Raw genomic sequence first — 21,367 nt, forward strand, 5'->3', positions numbered from 1 at the left:
GTGGTTTTGCATTTTCTTTATTTCTTTTTGCTGCTGTTTTTTTTTAATCTGAAGTAGGAGAGGAGCACATATTCTACTCATGTTCCATCCTGAATTTACACAACATAGATAAATACTAGATCAAAAATGCAAGTGTTAATATAAAGTAAGTACACTCTTTTTACAAACGTAACCTGGACTGGTTACAATTTAATTAGTTAATTGTTTCAGGAATATGACTGTTTAATTGCAATTCCATGTAATAGGTCACTCAACTCTGCCTTTGCCTGGTATTTTTCTAATACAAATGCCAATGTTTGCAGATGATTTAGAGTAAATCTGACATTCCAAAAACAACCCTTCAGTTTTTCATTGCCTATATCTAACACTGACACCAGCTTTGTTCTGTGCTGGTGTTTTGTGTTTACTCGGAGAGCTCTGCCTCTCCCACGAGCACGTCACGGCATTGTTACCGACGATCCCAGAGAAAAAGTCCATTGTTGTGGCGAACTTTTTAATCTGGGGATTTAAAACCCATCACATGCCCAGACGGGGCTGCGGGGCGCTCTACCACAACAGGCAAAAGTGCTGCTAAAACCCATATCGAGGAGGAAAGTATTCACCCTGACAGGGCTGGGAGAAACTTGTCATCCACACTGCAATGCCAGCGCACTTTTCGGGACTATAGGGTCGCAGGAGGATTGGATTCAAAGAGTCCGACCGGGAGACGGAAACCGTTTAGTTTTTTTCTTCTCTGGAACCAGCGCAACCACCGGAGACTATTCGGGATAAAGATGACGCACAAGTACAGCCAGAGGTCTTTAATAGTTTTGTCTTTGCTGGGGATCTTGTCGGCCATCATGACAGTTTTATCGGTGATTTTAATTTTCCAGCAGCAGTCCCAACAGAAAGCGGTGAAGGAGTCCCCCCCCTCCACCTCCTCGGTCATACCCGCTCATGTCTGGGCCGTCCTGCTGCCCGTCTCCACGGTGCTCTCCGCGCTGTCCCTCACACTCAACCTGAGCTCTGTGGTGGTGTGTCTCCTCCACAGCTACTTCTCAACCGAGGTCTGCAGAGGAGAGCAGGACACAGACAGGTATTTTTTGGCCTCAGTGTGAACACCTGCAGCACCTTGCACCCCAAACTGTTCAGACAGGTAGTTTCGGCCAGCAGTGACTCATCTTTTTGACCGTGTTACTTCCAACATCACTTGCGCAGACAGTCGACTTTTAACGCAGTTTTGAAATAGAAATAGTCTGAAATCCCAAATTACTGCTACTACTTTGTGAGGTTTTTCAGCCACACCCCTAATTGGTATGGTATGACTAGAAGCCTGGTTTATGGTGTCTAACTCCAGCTATTACAACATTAAATGCCACTGTTGCATTGGCCTATATTTAATTATGGAATTGCCAGTCACTGTCTAGCAATTTGTATATTACATTTGTAGTGCTGATCTACACGTGGTCCTATTTTCTGGTTGCACAATAAATCAAATAGTTGCCCCCAAGTAGAAAAGAAAAACCCCAACACATTTAAGGTGTTTCCATTAGTTTCTCCTCTTTAAACGTTAATGCTGTGAAGCACAGCCTTATCTTGGATGCTAAAATTAACCATTTTGTTTAGTGAAAGGAAAACATAGCCTGAGAGGCAGGAAAGGAGGCCCCCTATGTGTCAGACAGCAGAGGCCTGCACCACAATGTTGTTGGTCATCCCCCACCTCCCAACCCTTATGAATCCCATTTAAACAATGGCCTTCCTCTCATTATGCACCCAGCACACAGTCTTCCCCACTGCTGGCCCTTTCCCATGTCAGTATACCAATTCAACAGCATACCTCGGGACCTCCCTCCCTGACAGATAGATTGCCCAAGAAAGACTCCAAGAAAGTGAGAATAATAATGAGTGTCACAAAATGCGGAGCATTTGAACCGAATAACCAGTCAAAGTGTTTTATTAGTAGCTAACCAAACTCATCCGAAAGAATATAACAGAATAAGGAAGTAGTCTAAACAAATATTATGCTGCACCCGTGTCAACACATGCACATATGTTTTTGTTTTTAAAACAACAGAAATAGTAATGTTGAAGCGTAACCATTTTGTGGACACTAATGCCGAAGTTCTTTCAGCAGAGCAGACTGGTTCCTTTTGGACAGCAGAGCTGTACGACATGTGGCTATTGGACTCTTCTGCTTGGGGGTGTCGGTTTATTTGGCAGGTAAGAACAACAGAATAAAAACATTACTAAATAAAAACGGGGGCATTTTTCAAATTTTCCGTACTTTTATTTTTGAAACGTTTGCGGTGGAATCTGACATCCAGGCCACTGCCTCCACTTCCACCTGTGGAAACAAACCTAAAAGAAAAAAAGAGAAAAAACAGTGTCCGAAACCTCATTGGCTCAATGAATTTCAGCCACAGAAGCAGATCAGCGCTGCCGCTTTCCCTCTAATCCAGCAAACCAGTCCAGGAGAACAATGCAGTGTTTGAACAGCCATGGCTTAAGTGTTTTTTTTTTCTCGTTTTTTTAATGCTGAACCTGGCAGTGCTGGCGCACTCTGTTCCACAGAGTGGCTTGTACTGGGGGGAGGGAGGGGTCACTGGAGGCAGTAACTTCATTGTGTTGGGAGGGGTCACCCCTGTGACCTCACTTCAGCCGCAATCAAAAGGGAAAGGAGAGCAAGATTCTTGAGAAGCAACACCACCGAGTCAGGAAGTCACGTCACATCCCCGAGCTGTGCCTTTCTCCCCCTTCCTTTAGGATGCCTGAGTCCATGGTCCTTTTCCTGCAGACAAACAGAAAACTCTCAATACCCTGCGACAATGTGTTAAAGTCGCAGTTATATACCCATTACAGACTGATATTGTTTGCAGCTTGGAGAGAAAAGTATTTAATGATTCTGTCTTTATAAATTCTCTACTTTACAACCACCCTCTCCTCTTTCTTGGCAGCGATGTCCATCTTCATGCTCCTGATATTTGAGATGGAGACGGGTATTGCCAGTGCCTGTGTGCTCTCCTCTGGGATCCTGATCCTGCTGGTGGCTGTAATACACTCTCTGGTAAAAGCTTCCCGTGCTGCCAAGCACTATCACAGCGACCGCGTGGACACCCTCTATCAGAACGAGCACAGGAGCAACAGCACAGCTGTTTCTCGGCCCTGCGAGCTAAGGGTCGGTGTGGACAAACCGCGGATTCACCGCAGCCAGTCTCACCTCCAGCATCCCATCTCCTACCCTCCGTGTGGCAATCCGAGACAGCGAGAGCCTTATCAGCAGCAACAGTACTCCCCTGCTGAAGGCTCTCAGGGCCACTCCAGTGATAAAGACGGTTACAGCAGTGGTGGCAGCTATCCCCGCATGCACAGGACTCTGTCTACTGAATCTGGCTTACTGCAGGCACAGGTTAAACCCTGGAATGGAGTCAATAATGAGATGAGGAGCGTTCTTGCACGCAAGTCAGGGATTTCTGCTAAAGACTCTACTCTTGTGTGAGCTCCTGGTCAAAGGAAGGAATTATTAGAGGACTGATTACCGCACGTGGATGTAACATGCAAAATCCCAGCACAGAGGTAGAACTGTTAGCTTGTACTTTTTCCACTAAGCAAGTTTATCCCGACTGCAGACAACATGGGGCTGAGAGCAAAAACGCACCCAGGTTTTTCAGATTATGCATTATTGTTAACTGGACAACATATTGCATCATTTTATTTGACGAGTTTTTGATTAATGAACTTGATTTAAATCTGCACACCAATGCCAACCAAGGATATATCTAGCATGTTTATAGCTTTCTTTATAATAATGTAAATACTTTCATTCTGCTGTATATAGTGACTTTCTGCCATATACAATGTGCCGATGTGTTTTCTTATGTGTTCGAAATAAATGATTTGACATAAACCTTAAATAAATTCTAGGAAATATAACTGAATGAAAAAATGTCTCACGTGACACATCAAAACAATGTTCACAAAAGCCCATTACCTTAAAAAGTCACTCAAATGCACTTTTAACTAATTTCCCGTCAACCTTAGCCATGTTATGTCGAGAGGAACTACTAACCTTGGACACGTCTGACGACAGATCAAGAGGAAGTGGATGGGGCATTTTGAGTAGAGACAAGGGGACTAGGAGATGGGGTCACATCATGTAATCTGCATGCAGGTGTCAATGGGAAAAGAAAAATGAAACAACAATGACAAAAAAGGAGGGTAAGAAACAAAACAAAGCAAGGCTGTCATGAATAGATCGATATAAAGTAATGCTTTATAGTCTTTGCAGTCATTGGTGGAATGATCTGGCATTGTATGCAAAGTAAACTAAAACAGTATCTGATGCAATTTATTCTGAATGAAAAATTAAAAATAAACAAAAAAAAGAGGACAGAGTAAAAAGGGTGATGATGCAAAAAAAATTTTAAAAAATAAATAAAGGTGGGGGGTTAGAAAGGGAAGTCCAGACACTGTGTCCCTGAATATATGACAATAAAAGGAGCTGCAAGGGGCTCTTTAATACTCCTTTATGGTTGAGTGATTGGGTCACAAAGTCACATTCTACAGTTCATTGCCTTTTGAGCACAGACAGCATATACATGAATAACTGGTCCTTGTTTGTAATGATAGCAATGAAAACGAACTCAAGTGACAACCAACTCTCCCTCCAAGTGACTAAAGTGGGGAAAGTAGACGATAATTTGACAAAGCAAAAAAATGACCTTGACACTTGAGGAATAAACGTAATAATTTGAAGGATTGGGTCATATTCCAGTGACATAGGATGGATTTCATTTAGAGGCAGTCATAAGGATGTGAAGAGATGAGAGGGATGAACCCTTACAACACTAAGGGAAACAAGGGCCAGTAAAATGCGATGCTAAGACCTGTTGATTTGAAGAAAAAAAATGACACTGATGCGAGGACCATCAGTGCACCAAAGTGAATATGCTCGTTACTGCCTCCTACCTGCGTCCTTGAGAGGTACTAATCTGCTCCTTCATGCTGATGGCTTGACGGAGAAGGCTGTCGATGTTTTTGAAATACAGACTGCTGTTTGTCATGCTCTTCACGGCACTGCAAAACCAGCAGATAAATGCAAATGTTAACAGGTAGGGCAAAGAGCTGCTGGGTTTATGCAGATATGAACATCGAATGTATGAATCATCTCACCTGCATGCATACTCTACGCTGTAAATGGCTCCTTGACTTTGTTCCTCCCAGCTCTGCATGTCTGTCTGTGTGAAGAATGACAGAAAATTAAGTTGTTCAGTTTGTAACCCTCAGGATTAAGCATATTCCACAAACGACAGGAAAAGAGAAGTAAACTGAAGTAAAGTCATGTTCAGTTGTTCTACATTGAATGCAAACCGTGGCAAGAAAACTTAAGAGCTAAAAACAAAAAAAGTAATTGTCAAGTTGAGAAATTTTACTTGAGTTACCAGTAAAAAAGAAAAAAAAAAAGAAAAAGCAATGTGTCTTTTGAGACATTCTTTTTTTGAAATTCCCTATTTGTTGCAAAAACATCTCAATTTAAAAATGTTGCATTCAGTGTATCTTGGAAAAATCTAGACATTGGAAATCCTGACTACATGTGGGTTGGATCAGCCATTTTGCATTTGCAGTGAGTACTGATACTGATGAAATGAGCAGCTGGTAAACTGGGAGAAGACTCAAGTAGCGTATAGCAGTTTGTACCGGAGCAGCTCTTTACACCTGCGATGCAAACAGGGCCAGATTAGCAGAGAATCCCATCCACTGAATGAGGAAAAAAGGTGGAATCATACACAAACTACTTTAAGCCACGAGAAGTTTTCTTCTATGTCAACAACTTTGAAATGTGTCATTTTAAGGAAAATATAGAAGTTATTATGTAACAACTGCTGGAGTTGGTCAACAGACCTGTGAAGGTTGTGCTTTTTGTCCCTCTTTGCCCTGCTGCATGTGAGCCAGAACTCAATCTCAGCTAAACAAATTGAGACGATTGCTAAAGCCCAGTTCCAGTTCTTTCCAGATGCCCTCCCCCTATGTTTTGCAGAATTAGAGTCTCCCTTTAAGGCAGTGTTTTGAAATGAATGGGTCGTCCTCAGCCTTCTGTAGAGCTTAAAGACCTGACCCATTCATCTGAATGTGTTCCACACAGTTTTGATCTCCGGTAGGTTGCCACAGAATGAGTTTACCTTGTGTTGCACCAGCTCAGGCAGCGACCTCCTGACGTGCTCCTGCAGTCTGTAGAGAGCCACTGAGGGCTCGTTAGCCAGGACGTACATACTCTCCGTGAATTTGTCACTAACTGTAAAACCAAATAAGCACATACATTTGCAGAAAAATCAGGAAAAAAACTGAGAAACACCCTTTTGAAGGCTACACAGACAAACGGCACGTAGCATTAGCTCAGCTGCTCGCCTGAACAAACCCAGCGTAGCTGAAACGTTACAATGTGTCAGTGAGTTGGGTACAAATTCATATTTCTAGTGTTTACCTCGTCGAACTTTCAGTTGCATCTCCTGGTCCTCCATAACGTAAAATTCTTATGTTTCCCCCTACGGTCAGAACAAGTACAGTCACCTGACTCCTTCTTCTTCCGTATTATTGTTGCTGTGTGTCACACGAAAGCATTCCGGAAAAAAATGTCGATTACGAAAAAAACAGTTCCTTCCTTCAGAAAGATCGTGCCAGATGCCGTGGTGGGTTACACAGGCTCCCGAATCAAACGTGTTTCCATTGTCTTTGTTGAAATAATTGTTTCATGAAGTCGTTTAGGAACTGAGTGACGTGAAATGGACTACCGGCGCACTTGGGAGATCAGCAAGATCCATTGTGTGAGCTGAAATAATTTACTTTCAGTTTTCCTAAAAGGAAGTTAGCGCGACTGTGAGGCTGGATGTGGTGAGTGGAAATTTTGCTGTATAAACTAATATGGTCATATCTCTCTTGGCGTCAGGATCTTATATCGCTTTTAATTGCAGTTATCATGGAGACCAGAGGTGATGAAGAGGTAGCAGATGGCCAACACATTCAGCCATCCAACGCTAATGGATGTTCCTCCGATTCAAGACACGAGAAGACCAGTGGTACATTTTCATCCAAGTCTCCAATCTGTGGTCATCATGTCATACCTGACATGTTATCCATCTCTGAGTCACACCTGAAGTCACCTTCTGTTTACAGTCCTGTAATAATTAGATGGTAAATATATTACATTTGCTGACATGGCTGTTTCGTCTGATTTCACTAGTGCCTCCAGAGAACATGGATGTGGATGAAGATGATTTGTTCAAACACTCCACCACTCTGACCAACAAGCAGCGTGGGAATGAGGTTACAGTGCGGCCGGCAACGTTGGACGGTGAGTGTCTTTCTGGCAAGGAAGCTCTGGTATTGAGACATGCGTTTTCACCGTCTTGGCCATTGGAAATGATTATATTTGAATCCCCATCAGTTCTGTCCATACATCAGTTGGCGGCCCAGGGGGAGGTTTCACAAGTGGCTGCGCACCTGAGTAAAGGTGAGAAAGTGTAAGGAAATGCATTTTTATAGAGATAACTTATGGAGATGTTTAAAATTCCTGCAGACTGACCGCGTCTTGTTTGATCTGGCAGACAGTTCTCTGCTTGGCAGCCAGGATGAACGAGGCTTTACTCCTCTCATGTGGGCAGCGGCGTTTGGGGAGAAAGCAGTGGTGGACTTGCTCTTGGAAAAGGTTAGAAAGAAGAAAGACATACATGCTGTGAGGACACAGGACACAAAAAGTGTTTTTTTTTTACTGAAGCTCGTGTGATCTGTGTTTAAGGGTGCAGACCCCAAAGCAATCGCACGGGAGCGAGAGAGTGCCCTGACGCTGGCCAGCTCTGGGGGTTATGTGGACATTGTTGAGTCTCTTCTCAAACATGGAGTGGACATAAACACCTATGACTGGGTATAGTTGCGTCTTCATGACTTGCCACCATAAATGCTTGAACTTTAAAAGCTGCCATTAAAAATTCAAAAGATAACAGCAGTTTATCTTTTTTGTTTGTCCGTTTAACTTTCACATGTCCTGTTTTGCTCTCAGAATGGTGGAACTCCTCTTCTTTATGCTGTACGCGGCAACCACGTCAAATGTGTAGAGGCATTACTGGGTACGCCGGACATCTATTCATCATGTTAAATTTAGGGGAATTCTGTTAAAATGCTTTCATTCCCGTTATGATGCTTTCTTTCAGCAAAAGGAGCCGATATGACCATCGAGTCAGATTCTGGGTATAGTCCAATGGCCTTAGCCGTCGCCCTGGGACACAAAAAAAGTATGTATGATGCTCCTTTACTTGATATGGATCCTGATTAGAATGATTGGCTGCCCTGAATTGTATGTAGATGATTTTGGACTACAAATGAAAAAAATGACCTCAAGTAAAATTCTTGGCAACTTTTACTAGAATTTGGGTATATAAACTTCAGTAGCGATGACAGCCTCTAAAATTTTGAATTGGCCATCAGGAAGCTTGGGGCAAGCGGGTTCTGTGGTAGTTTGTCAGACTTGCAGGAACCATTTCTGAAGTGGCACATTTCAGCTCTTTCCAATAGTTTTCAGTGGGTTAGGACTTATTTTCATCCTTTACTATCAGATCCTGTTTTTTTCCCACTTTTTGCTGTTTTATGTATGCTTTTTCCTGTTAAAAGACGATCGCTATAAAATGCCTCGGCTGTCTTCTAATTCAGATTTCTCATCTATAGTAAACGGGTGTAGAAAATGGATATAAATAGCTGCATTGCTTTCTCAAATAGCTCTGCTTGGAGAGACTGTGGCTTACCTATAAAATTATACATTTGTTTGACCTTTTTGTGATTTTGTTTTTGCCTTCACTCACAGCTGTTTGATTTAATGTACAGTCAGTTATAAAGCTGAAACCACCTCTCCAGATTGCTCCAAGTCTTCCTGATGTCCTGTTTAGAGGTCTTCAATGTAGTTTTATGTACAAAAGGCACCTACTTCTTCTTGAGTGTGTTCTGAATGCCATGTCCCAGAAGTATACACATTTGTAACACATTTCTTGTGCTAAAAAGTTATTTTTTTTTAAATAAGCCTCTTTTGTTGTTTGAAGAACTGTTCATCCAATGAAGTTTTTCTGTGTTAACATTTTCATTTATTTTTATTTTTTTTCCTAGTACAGAAAGTGTTGGAGGACCATATCCTGAAACTCTACAAGCCACCAACATGACTGTGCATCGAAGTAAATTCACAGAAAGGACAGTCTGACAGAGCTGATCTCAAATCCACGAGCAGTTATCTGTGATCAGATAATGGAAGTCATCCGTCTCAAGAAGATCAGAACATTTGTAGAGACATTAACATAGGAAACTAGATTTGTTCATTTAGAAACAGGTTAATCCCTCTGAATGTATGACTTTTATTGCTTTAAAATGTATGTCAAATCTTTGTAGGAAAAAGGACTCAAACGTGCCCGTTGTTCTGCAAAATTGTTTTATTTGGCCGAGGAAGGGCAAAAGAAAAAGAAAAAAATTGCAGTAAACAAGTTTTTAATAAAAATGTATTTTTTCAGTGGAATGATGATTGAAATCCAAGGCACGATACATGTACAAAGAGCGGCGAACAACGGCTTTTATTATCACAGAAGAACCGTGAAAAACTCAAAATACAAAGCGTGGTATATTTCAGTGATGTAGAGCCCGACAGATCCCCCGAATGCAGTCATACCAAAAAAGGCCACATTCATGTCAGTTCACAAGGTGGTGGTGAAGATGACATGTTTCCTCAGTGCCACCACACCAAGTCCCATACTTTAGCCACAGGTCATTTCCTCTCTCATGACAGGATTAAAAAAAAAAAAAAAAATGGTCACGAGGCCTTTTCCCCCAGGAGATCCAAAGAATAAACAATTATTCTCCCAAAAAAGTCGGCACTATTCTCAAACATTATTTTTACTTTGTCCACTGCAGGGGCCTCCTGTATGGGAAAGCTGTGGGTGTGGGGTTAAGAACAAGATAAGAATTGGAATACTGAAAAACATGTCCAGGAATATATTGTCTAATGCTTATTGTGAGCCATCTCGGGCAGCGACAGGAAGGCCACTGTGTTCTTAGAGCGACATGTGGTCCTGCGAAATTCCTGGTAGATTGAACATCATGCATTAAAACAGCATTTCATTTTACATTTACTGTTCAAAATCACGATGGAAGCTTACCTGCAGGATACCCACGACACACATGATAGGCTACAAACTATGACGAAAAGATTAATTCTATAAAACTATAAATAATAGTCTGCCGCCGTTATGTATCCTATGGAATATTAGCTCGAGCCACAGTTGGAGTACAAAATAAACCAGGTTGATTACAGTTACTATCCTGGATAATGACAATAACTAAAGGATTGATCCAATTAATGCACCCAACTTATTGACAAAATGGCCTCCTGCAGAATGTTCTTTAGTGAGTTTTTGAAGGATATCTGAAGAGAGTTGTTGTCCTCTGGGTAAAAATGGCTAAGCAAAGTGAAGTCTTCTTCTTTGAGGCGACCTGCAGACAGCACAGGTGAAATGATAATGTGCCTCATCTTGTCCCACCTGCAACAGGAAGCACTGCAGGTAGAGAGGCGGTTAACATTTCTATGAAGAATCCTCTGGCGATGCCATTCTTAGGTTTTACCTTCTAATCTGCACGTTTTGGCCGAGAAGCCTCCCTGGAATTGGACCTTCACCTCCGACACCCTCACAGGCCCGGGGAACTGCAGTGACACCCACTGACATTCACCCTGACAAAGGTATGACATTGACTCGCTGACTCTGATATGCACAGTAAGTTGATCGAATACAAATTTTCCAGAAAAATAGCATTTTAAAATACTGTCCCCTTTATGGTCTAAAATGTGAACATTTTCTGCTTTTTTTTTACGGTCTCTCACTACAGCAAAGGTTCTCAAAGTTCATGTAAATCACTATTAATGCTTTAGACTTTGAGAAGTCTAATACACCTCAAACATATTTAGATAAAAAATAAGGTCTAATGAAGAAAACAATTGGCAGTAGAACCAGGAATGAAAACAACTGTCTCTGCCCTCGTTGAGACAATTGGTACAACAAAAAAAAAAGAAAAAAAGTAAACAGCATAATTTGATGGTTTTTTGTTTTGTTTTCAAGCTGACTCAGAAACATGAAATACTTTAGAGTCTGCTCTTCCAGCAAACTTATACCCTATCCGTGCACTTTTATTATTGTGTATATTCTCGTTGGTCTAAAGCAACGCATTTTAAGCACGTTTTACTGTATTCAATAAGTAGTGTGCTGTACTTTTACCTGGTCGGAATTCCAGCACGTCTCTTCATTACTGTCGAACATGTACTTCTTTCCATACTGCTTTACATCCCTGTTTAGTACTGAACTCACCCTAAAAATGGGAATAACAGAGACCCATAGTTGTTAATAGTCAAGAGCATTAGCTGAGTCACAACATTCACGAGCTGTGGACTACTGACATGCTCCATTAGCTAGTTCTTCGTCGACAAATCCCTTTTATTCAGTACGACTGTTTACTTTACCTGCTTTGTGTTTCGCTACAAATCAAAGAGGCAGCCATAATCATCGTTTCAAATCAAGATTTTTGCCGTCAAATGCCGCGACAACATGGTGTTGTTTTTACGACAGTGACGTCAACCCCTGGCCGTGTTCTTTCTTCCCACCACTAGATGGAAGTCACGTCCCGTCCAAACATCCTCAGTAGGATTCGCATCAAAGTCGGGAGGTAAAGTCCAGCCATCTTCACCAAGGACCCGTAACTAATACTTGAGAGTGTTGAACATTAAACGTAGATTGACGTTCTCCGGTCAGCGAGGTGCTGTGTTTAGGCCTTCAGCTCTCAGTGTTAACTCTCCTCGCGAGATTTAAAGGTCAAAGAGATAAGAATCGATTTGGAAGAGAAGATCACACCGAGTAACGGCAAATTGATCAGCCAACGGATTTCAACCTTTAAATGAAAGACAATTTTTAAAAGGAGACAGTCAGAGATGTTGCATGTATAATATAACCGTTTTTCTGCTGGTTCACTGTCGATTGGACAATAATAATTGGATAATATCACCCTAAAGTTGTACATATTTTCTAAGCGACCAAATCCTTTACCGTTTTATAACCTGGAGACGGATAACACAGAAATATGGATGTGTGGATGTGTGTGCGTGTGTATGTGTGTGTGTGTGAAGGAGAAAGCCAGCAGATGGAGAAGCCCTGCTGAGCTTTTGTCACAGTGCCCCCTCATTGCAGATAATCAATAGGTCTGAAATACAAAACCTGATGAAAGCCAGCCTCTGTGAAAATTGCTCAAGGGGGCTAGGGAGGGGACTGTATTATGCGGTTTTGATACCTCCCCACAGAAATCCCTCACACATACACCCACACCTTTGCCTTATCCACCACCAGTGTCACTTTGACTCTGCGACCCCCCCCCCCCCCCTACAGTGCAGATACTTATAGCAGCTTCTGCACTGATTTGTCAAGCATCTGAGACTCAACACGAGCTGTTAAAACAACAGCAACATTTTTAATGTCCCATATATGAGCAGTCACGATCAGTCACAACCCACTGACCATGGATACAGGACTCCTTGGGGTGACCTGTCGTGTTTGGTATTGCGATGCGGGCAGGGATGCTTTTGGTTCTTGAGGTTTTGGGCAGTTTCTGTGATGCATCTGTGATGTAACTTTGTCCTGTGGGGAGATGCTGCTTGTGTACTGATTTCATGGGGGCTGCATGCTTGATCCCCAACAATGGTGAAGGCACAGTGTTTCCCAGCAGAGCATTGCATTGTAACACGATGAGATGTGAGTCCCATCACCTGCCAGTGTTTTTAATGTTGCAGCAGATCGGTAAATACTGTTGGAGGTTTGGGAAGTTGTTTATCAGAAGTGCTGCCTCCACAATTAATTTTCCAGGTGCTCGTTTATTTGCATGACAAAAAAAAAATTCCTGGAATGAAGCCATGTTGGATGCCCACCTGGCCAACAGTCCCATGACGGGCCTCTTACGAGTGAGTGATGAGCTGTTGTTCGAACCTGTAAAATGATGCCCAAGTGGGCCGCTAATGATGCCAAGGTGGGCTGCAAGTGGACCATTCATCCCAAAAACGCACATGTGCCCTTTCTGTGTCCATTACAAGAATAGTTGGAGACTTGGAAGTTGCCAGGCAACCAGTTAGCTCTCAAGGATATCAGTGTGTGCCCAGCACATAACCTATGTTAAACTGTAACATAGGTGATGTTGCATATGTTATACATATGTATAACTGTTACATTCTTATAGTAAATGTTACCCAAATAAGGAGGAGAAAAACAAACTAACAAAAGAACTTAGGAGCCCGAGAAGAACTTGTAGCTGTATTTTATAACCTTTGCTCAAGACCAAGCTAGCTGTTATTTCTGCCTCTAGCCTGTGTGCGATAAGCTTAAGCGATGAGAAAGAAATGATGCTGGTTGTTGCATTTGCATTTACCAAATAGATGCAAAAGAGTCTCGTCATTTAAACGAGCAAATAAATGTTTCCTAAAACATCAAACGGTTTTATCCGGTTTGACTGGGTTCCAATAGGGGTAAAAAGGTGGGCTTTCTGTTGTTCTGTCTGACTAACTTTAAAATGTAGTCTGTTGTTAGTTGTGCAGTCTCAAGATTGGACTACTGTAATTCTTTATTATTGGGCTGTCCCACATATTCTCTGAAAAGCCTCCAGCTGATCCAAAATGCTGCAGCAAGAATTCTGATGAGAACTAACAGGAGAGATCATGTTTCTCCAGTTTTAGCTTCTCTTCATTGGCTCACATTTAAATTCAGAATAGAATTTAAGATTCTTCTCCTCACATATAAAGTGCTTAATGACCGAGCTCCATCTGATCTTAAAGATCTCATTGTAAGATATTTTCCTAACAGAGCACTTCGCTCCCAAACTGCAGGTTTACTTGTTGTTCCCAGAGTTTCTAAAAGTAGAATGGGAGGTAGAGCCTTCAGTTATCAGGCCCCTCTCTTGTGGAATAAGCTGCCAGTAGATGTTCAGGAAGCAGACACCCTTTCCACTTTTAAGATTAGGCTTAAAACTTTCCTTTTTGATAAAGCTTATAGTTAGGGATGGCTCAGGTAATCCTGAAACATCCCATAGTTAAGCTGCTATAGGCTTAGACTGCTGGGGGACCTCATCTGTCACACCTTTCCTCACTTTGCTCTCTTTTTCCCCCTGTTAAATTTCTCAAATGATTTTATGTACATGTGACATTATTGTGGTTATTAACTTGTGTTTCCCTGGTCCAACACGTATCCTTTGAATGGCGTTATGGTGTTTTTCCCCCCTCTTTTTCCCCTTTTCTGTCTTCTCAAACCCCAGCTGGTCGAGGCGGATGGCCACCCTTCCTGAGTCTGGTTCTGCCAGAGGTTTCTTCCTGTTAAAAGGGAGTCGTTCCTTTCCACAGTTGCCACAGGCACACTCAGGACGGGAGATTGGACTGAAGACAAGTTCCAGTGCAATCTGTTGGTTTCCTTAGCTAGGATATTGTTTTTGAATTGGCTCTGTATGAATGAATTGGATTATTTTGAAATTAATTAATTGGATTTCATTGGATTATGATTACAATGAACTCCAATTGGCTTGAATTGGACTACATTATTTAAGTGCCTTGAGTTGACATTTGTTGTAATTTGGCGCTATATAAATAAAACTGAACTGAGTTGAATTGAATTGTGTAATATCAGCTTTTGTTTAGATATTCAGTCAAACATAGTGATCGTCTTTTTTGACAATGAAGCGTTTCTGCCTTGGTTTATCAGAAGATTTACTGTCTCTTACCTTATTTTCAGCAAGAGGGCGATTCTCAGCCATTGTTTGCCTTCTTTCCAAAAACAGCATAAATTTAAAATGCTTTCCTATTTTTGCTACTTTTCCCTTTTGGCATTTTCTGACAATTTCTTATTGAAAAATAAGATTTTCTTTGTTGCCCACTGACACTTGAAGTGTTTGCCTGCTGGCTGATTCAACAGTAAAAGTTCCTGAAGCAACCTGCCAGCCCAGAAATTGATATGATTTTGATAGATTTTGCAGAAATTTAATCTTGGACTACCTTGAAAAACCTACCTTCAAAATAGACGTTGGAGGTCAAAACCCTGTATAATTTGAAATGACTGTTGAGGAGACTGTGTGGATGTAAATAGGATGATGCTTCCGAAGTTAAAACAGTCACTATGGTCTGTTCCACGCTTTATGAGCTGTGGGCACTTGTGCAGATTGTCTTAATGAGTTGGGTGATTAATGCTTGTGCTGCTGTCTGCTGAAGAACACAACATTCTGGCTGGGGCAGAACTGCGGCACACTTAACTCTCCCCTTTTGGTCCAGATGACAAACTGACTTATTTTCTGCCTGGAAAGTTAAAACCCTCTTGCACGGTGGGGGAGTCACATGGTGTGAAATTTCTAGGTTTACTCCCACTCATTGTGTAGACTGACGCTGTAGCCTATTGAATTTATCTAAAACTTTGTCTATATGTGCTATTTGTAATTTTTTTGGAGCAAATTGATAGTTGATGATACCTGTCGATAATTGCCTAAATTGACTGTCGGAAATTAGAATGACGTGATGCCGCTTTGTGGCCATAAATCATTTATTTAAGGATGACAACATTTGGCATTTTTGGGGGCCCAGCTCATTTTGATAAAGCAGGAAATGGGAAGAAATGGGAGGCACATCTGTCGACTGCTGCAGCAATTAGCAGGATCTTGTGTTAGCATGCTGCTGTCTGGCACAGTTCCTCTCTCATCTCCATGTTGAAATTTTCTGCTCCAGTTTAAGCAATGTTCTCTAATTAAGTCATTAAAAATCTGAGGAATTGCTCAATATGGTCTTTTGCTTTCGTAACAAACCGTATTCACTTACGATGCAGCGAGGGAGCATTCACAATCTGTAGATGTGTTCTCATGAACAGTTGAACAGCTTGCTTTCTTACAGTGAACCAGAGGTGGAAATAAGCAACATAACCAAGAACACAAGAAAAAAAAAAAGAAAGTATAACTTTTAACTACACATACAATAGCAGAGAGTGACTAAACTGAACTCATGATTACAGAAATGCTTCCTATTTTCAGATGTCAGAAAGAACAAAAATGCAATCAGAGTGACATTTCGCAAAAAGACTAAAAACAAAAACAACATTTTCCAAAATGCAACATTTTCTGAAACAACATCTTAAAGAGCAGGTCAGAATATCAACATTTCAGAAAACACAGCATTTTAGAGAATTTATTTCAGAAAAACACCATTTCAAACACAATATCGCGTCAAAAAGCATTTATTCTTATTATTCTTATTTCTAAAAGGAAAAACTCCACATTTAAAGCAACATTCACTACATTTCAAAACATGTGATATCAACACATATCTTAAAGATTTAATTGTAAGATATTTTCCTAACAGAGCACTTCGCTCCCAAACTGCAGGTTTACTTGTTGTTCCCAGAGTTTCTAAAAGTAGAATGGGAGGCAGAGCCTTCAGTTATCAGGCCCCTCTCTTGTGGAATAAGCTGCCAGTAAATGTCCGGGAAGCAGACACCCTTTCCACTTTTAAGATTAGGCTTAAAACTTTTCTTTTCGATAAAGCTTATAGTTAGGGATGGCTCAGGTAATCCTGAAACATCCCATAGTTAAGCTGCTATAGGCTTAGACTGCTGGGGGACCTCATCTGTCACACCTTTCCTCACTTTGCTCTCTTTTTCCCCCTGTTTAATTTCAAAATTGATTTTATGTACATGTGACATTATTGTGGTTATTAACCTATGTTTCCCTGTTCCAACAGATATCCTTTGAATGGTGTTATGGTGTTTTTCCCCCCTCTTTTCCCTCTTTTCTGTCTTCTCAAACCCCAGCTGGTCGAGGCGGATGGCCACCCTTCCTGAGTCTGGTTCTGCCAGAGGTTTCTTCCTGTTAAAAGGGAGTCGTTCCTTTCCACAGTTGCCACAGGCACGCTCAGGCCGGGAGATTGGACTGAAGACACATTTCGGTGCAATCTGTTGGTTTCCTTAGCTAGGATATTAAATTTTTTGAATTAGCTCTATATGAATTAATTGGATTATGATTACAATGAATTGAATTCCAATTGGCTTGAATTGGACTATATTACTTAAGTGCCTTGAGATGACAATTGTTGTAATCTGGCGCTATATAAATAAAATTGAATTGAACTGAATTGAACACAAATTTGCCAAAGACAAATTTCCATACAGTTTTCTTTCTGTGCTTCATCCAAATAGTTATGTATGAAAAATAGATGCCAACAGATAATATAGAAATCCCTCACACAAACATTGGAGGCTGGGATGAAAAGGGACGAGACATGAGGAAGATATCAAATGGTGAAGTCAAACAGATACAGCGGCTACAATCAGCCCGCCCTATTGACAGTGATGTTACCGTCTGCGTTGCTGTGCACACGCTTAAAGTGATGTGTACAATGTGTGTACGTTTTGAGTCGGGCAGAATAGGATAAATGTTAGAATGACTGGCTCCACACACTCATACCTGCCCGTGTTAGTGTTTCATGCCATCACATGAAACGTGTCACTCTTGGTGATGGGCTTGACACTGCTCAAAAACCTGCAGGCCTCGTCTTTCTTCCTGCTCTGGGCAGCAGATGTTTTACCTGCATCAGCGGTTCGGGGCAGGTGATGGAGTGTGGAAGAAAGAGATGACATGCAGTTAATGCTGGACTGAGCTGGAGGGTGGATGCTTCCCCAGGTCATTCAGTTTCATGGGTGATCAGCCACACTCATGCTGGTCCTCAGTGTCTGCATGGCTCTCTAAGTCCCACATTGGTAATCCAGGCTTTTGCCGTGGATAGAGATTACAAAGCAATAATGACTGTTGCATTAAGTCGTGCCAACACTTACTACTTTGCTGTTAATACCACCTAACTGTGAACATGCTTCAAATCGCTACATTTTGACGTTATCTCGCAATATTCTTGCCAGCAGCTCATTCCCCTAAACTGAAATGATGTGTCCTCATTAATGTCTGCTCCTCCACAAATCTGTGTTGCTTCAGCTGGCGACCACCATGGTGACAACAGCAGAGAACGCCGACAGTCATCTTACCCTAACAGAGAATATAACTGATACAGAATCAAACCATTCATGTTTAAATATTAGTTTAAATTACACACACAGGAGTATTTCTACTGAAACTGTATAGCTGAACATGCTGGAGATGTAAGAGCAACAATGCTTTTGGTCCCCCAGGCTCTCTAACCTCAACTGTGTGCAGTGTTGTGTTGGGTGGGATTCATGAGATGTGCCTTCTCCTACTTCATGCACCAGCAGTCCAAATCCCTGCTTGCTTGTGATGTGGTTTGAGTCCCTTCTCAGTCTGCAATCCCGCAACCACCACCACATGCCTGGCCTCTGATATCTGGGCAAAGACACAGGCCTGTAGTAATGACCGAAGCACCAGCAGGCCTCATAGGAGACAACAGTGTGAAGAGACGCTCGAGCGTATCATTTCATGGTGAGGTCATGGGGATTTGTCCCGTGGTATAGCAGGGGATTTCATGGTTCAGGGGGATTTCTGTTGAATGCACAGGTTCAGGTTATAGTGCGAGAGAGGAATTGCTTGGATTGGAAAGGCTATGACACATGTTTTTTTCAAGGTGTTGGAGGATTTTGCAATTACACACCAGCTGCGAAGCAACAACATTTCAGACTGCGTGGATGGTGCTTGTTTTTTATTTGAAGTAAAACACTTTCAGCTCTAGCTGTTTAAAAACAGAGGAGAGCTAATCCTCACTGTCTATTCAAGTGAGTGAGCTTTGATATGTAGAATAGAATAGAATTGAATAGAGGGCAATCTTCGTATTTTTCCACCACTCCCACTTTTTCTCCTATGATGGAAATAGTGTTCAGCTTATTCCTGATCCCAACCCAACCTCTCATTATCTTAATCTCTTTGTCTCTATATTCAGTTGTGTATGAAACACAACTGGAGTAGCCAAGTATCAGAGACACTTCATTATTAGTCTTTCAAGGTAAGAGAAGGCGACGGCACTCTGCGTTAGAGATCGCTTTGCACTATTTGTTGTCATTTTCCATGTCAAGCTGGTTCAGTGAAGGATGGTATGGGGGAGTGATATCTGACATCCTAAGTTGCTGCTGCCAGATGAAGCGGAAACCTTGTTGTAGTGCAGATCCTTTAGCTTTATTGGCTTGCTGCATCTGACAGAGATGTGGTACCTTTATAGCAATCCAGGTTGTCAAGCGCTCTCTGTTACAGTCAAACAATGCACCTACCAAGGCAAGGAAAACTTCACGTGCAAGACCAACAGAATCAAAGTCACAGCATCATGATAAAAAGCTGAGTGCTGAGTCCAGCAGTGGCTTGCTTTAAGCTGGGAGAACCAGTGTTGGGTTGTTAGGGTTGCTTTACTGTCAAAATCAAAAAGAAGGCTGTTTTGTCATTCGTGTAAATTAATTCCACGAATTCCCACTCATCATTCAAATTTAGCTATAACCTTTGCTAAATTCATCCCACAATCTTTACTATTTAGTAGCTGCTTAATATGGCAAGTTTAATCTCATACATTAGTCATTTGTGATTGACAGTTTAATGAGATTAATTGTTTTTTTTTTCGAGCATGAGGTAGACATTCATATATAGTTCGGTCATGATGTAAGTGACACAGAAAGAGGGAAAATTAGCCGGTCCTCTTGAGGTTGTGTCATATCATGGGAGTATGTGCCACAAACGAGGTCACTTGAGCTGGAAAAAAATGTTCAGACAGCTGTGATTGTACACCTGAACTGCAGGGCTAGCTTCTTGAACCCTGGCAAATTGTTTCTACAACAATTAAAGGAGATGGCACCTTCTCTTCGGAAGTCTCACTCTCATTATAGCTTGTTGTTTCTCTGTGGACGTGACAGACGGCAAAGACCTCCTTAGTGCTGTGGGGGTTTTTGCATGTACACATGTTGGGCTGACAGACGTGTGTTTATGTATGTGTCATTTAAAGCATCTGGTAAGTTGTGGATACTACGGAAAAGAGCAGTCGCGGGTGTACATGTGCAGAAAGTTGTGTGTGGAGGCTGATGGGGTGAGAATTATTCTCAGTTTGCCCAGAACAATTTGTGTGTTGGAGTCCATGTTAGATGGGAAAGTGTTTCCCTGCTGTCAGATGGGCTTCCTCTTTAATTTGTGCAGACAGCTTTGTAATTGCAGTCCTGAATAGAGGGGAGGATCTGCAGCTGATGGTGCACCCCCAGTCTAAGAGATGGGGAAATAATAGAGGTGGAGGATGGGTGTAAGTGTGTGTGGGTTGGGGGGTATATGTTTCTGTGATGGTAGTGATGGTGGGGTGGTTAGAGAGTAGAGCACGAAGCCCAGCAGCATTTAGCTCTAGGGATCAGGGGTTTTCAGTCCATCTCCAAGGCAACGGCATTATTGTCAATTCAATTGATCCCCACCTGTTCGCCCTCTCAATCTGGTCAAAACCAAATGAGTGCCTTTATGAATGGATTCCAAAGGCAGCCTTAGAATCATCCCTGGTTTTCATTTGAATGCTTTTCTGAATAATTTCAAACAGTTTGACTTTCAGTTCTGCCCCATGGCAGGTCCCACCATTATGTGATTCTCTCCTCAACTCCCAGCTTTCTCTCACAGGTGCACCCACTGCACAGGAGATGGACTCAACAAACAGGTGCCATACTGCTCAAAATGACAATTTGCCTTTTAGAAATAAGGCACTGGCTCCATTGTGCTCCCTGAAATTGAATTAGACCATCAGCAGACACTCAACAGCCCACCATCTCCCATCTCTCTCTCTCTCTCTCTCTCTCTCTCTCTCTCTCTCTGTCGTGTTAGACCCTTTAATGTTGAAACTAGCTGAGCATGCACATGCTGAAATAAAATAAAAAGCACATTTAAAGCATATTTAAAAATCAGATAAAGCAAGCTCAGAGAATTGCATGGCAATTTATGTTATGAGTGTTAGACAATAGTGGCTTAAAACATGTTCAAAGGTCGAGAAGTGTATATTACTGAATTGTGCATTTTGACTGTTAAACCGTTTTACACTAATTTTCTGTTCAGGAGGGCAGATCTAAAGAGCACTACATTGACACAGTGGGATTAAGTATATAAGATGTGCAAAACCTTACACCCCCTCTCTGACAGTAGACCAGTATAAACAGGCCTACTACATGTAATAGTCTCAGGCTGGCAGCTAGCTAGCTAACTATTCTGCCCTCACCGCAGAAATGCATCTTCCATGGATGCCAGAACCCGTAGAACTTGGGCTATTTAAATTGCAAATAAAACACCGAGAGCAATAAAAACTACTTTGACTTTGTGAAGCTGAAATGCAGTGCTACAGCAGATAATACACTAG

At 41.8% G+C, this 21,367-nt stretch overlaps 4 protein-coding genes across 7 annotated transcripts; 2 read left to right on the plus strand and 2 right to left on the minus strand.

The window, feature by feature from the left end:
* The first annotated feature begins 511 nt into the window (after positions 1–511).
* On the plus strand, positions 512–3,614 carry tmem221 (transmembrane protein 221). 2 transcript variants are annotated; one of them, XM_072389784.1, is made up of 3 exons: positions 512–1,075; positions 2,111–2,199; positions 2,934–3,614. In XM_072389784.1, the coding sequence occupies exons 1-3, from the start codon at positions 774–776 to the stop codon at positions 3,473–3,475; spliced, it is 933 nt and encodes a 310-aa protein (XP_072245885.1). In that variant the 5' UTR covers positions 512–773; the 3' UTR covers positions 3,476–3,614. The 2 variants fall into 2 exon arrangements, with proteins under 2 accessions (XP_072245885.1, XP_072245886.1); XM_072389785.1 differs by having other exon boundaries at positions 2,114–2,199.
* Positions 2,245–6,585, minus strand: borcs8 (BLOC-1 related complex subunit 8). Of its 2 annotated transcripts, XM_072389787.1 has the most exons (6): positions 6,458–6,585; positions 6,156–6,268; positions 5,149–5,213; positions 4,945–5,052; positions 4,046–4,137; positions 2,245–2,767 (listed from the first exon to the last, which is right to left on the minus strand). In XM_072389787.1, exons 1-5 carry the CDS (start codon positions 6,492–6,494, stop codon positions 4,068–4,070), a joined length of 393 nt encoding a protein of 130 aa, XP_072245888.1. In that variant the 5' UTR covers positions 6,495–6,585; the 3' UTR covers positions 2,245–2,767; positions 4,046–4,067. The 2 variants fall into 2 exon arrangements, with proteins under 2 accessions (XP_072245888.1, XP_072245889.1); XM_072389788.1 differs by lacking the exon at positions 4,046–4,137.
* A 45-nt stretch (positions 6,586–6,630) lies between these two features.
* rfxank (regulatory factor X-associated ankyrin-containing protein) lies at positions 6,631–9,523 on the plus strand. Of its 2 annotated transcripts, none has more exons than XM_072389783.1 (9): positions 6,631–6,797; positions 6,945–7,049; positions 7,214–7,324; positions 7,418–7,483; positions 7,578–7,678; positions 7,769–7,894; positions 8,030–8,096; positions 8,181–8,261; positions 9,124–9,523. In XM_072389783.1, the coding sequence occupies exons 2-9, from the start codon at positions 6,950–6,952 to the stop codon at positions 9,174–9,176; spliced, it is 705 nt and encodes a 234-aa protein (XP_072245884.1). In that variant the 5' UTR covers positions 6,631–6,797; positions 6,945–6,949; the 3' UTR covers positions 9,177–9,523. The 2 variants fall into 2 exon arrangements, with proteins under 2 accessions (XP_072245884.1, XP_072245883.1); XM_072389782.1 differs by having other exon boundaries at positions 6,632–6,864.
* Positions 9,490–11,601, minus strand: nr2c2ap (nuclear receptor 2C2-associated protein). Its single transcript, XM_072389786.1, has 5 exons — positions 11,513–11,601; positions 11,271–11,361; positions 10,624–10,729; positions 10,433–10,494; positions 9,490–9,943 (listed from the first exon to the last, which is right to left on the minus strand). Exons 1-5 carry the CDS (start codon positions 11,554–11,556, stop codon positions 9,815–9,817), a joined length of 432 nt encoding a protein of 143 aa, XP_072245887.1. The 5' UTR covers positions 11,557–11,601; the 3' UTR covers positions 9,490–9,814.
* Between the last annotated feature and the right edge of the window lie 9,766 nt (positions 11,602–21,367).

This window comes from Leuresthes tenuis, unplaced genomic scaffold (assembly GCF_036924035.1).
Source record: "Leuresthes tenuis unplaced genomic scaffold, fLeuTen1.0.hap1 SCAF_7, whole genome shotgun sequence".
Lineage (NCBI taxonomy): Eukaryota > Metazoa > Chordata > Actinopteri > Atheriniformes > Atherinopsidae > Leuresthes > Leuresthes tenuis.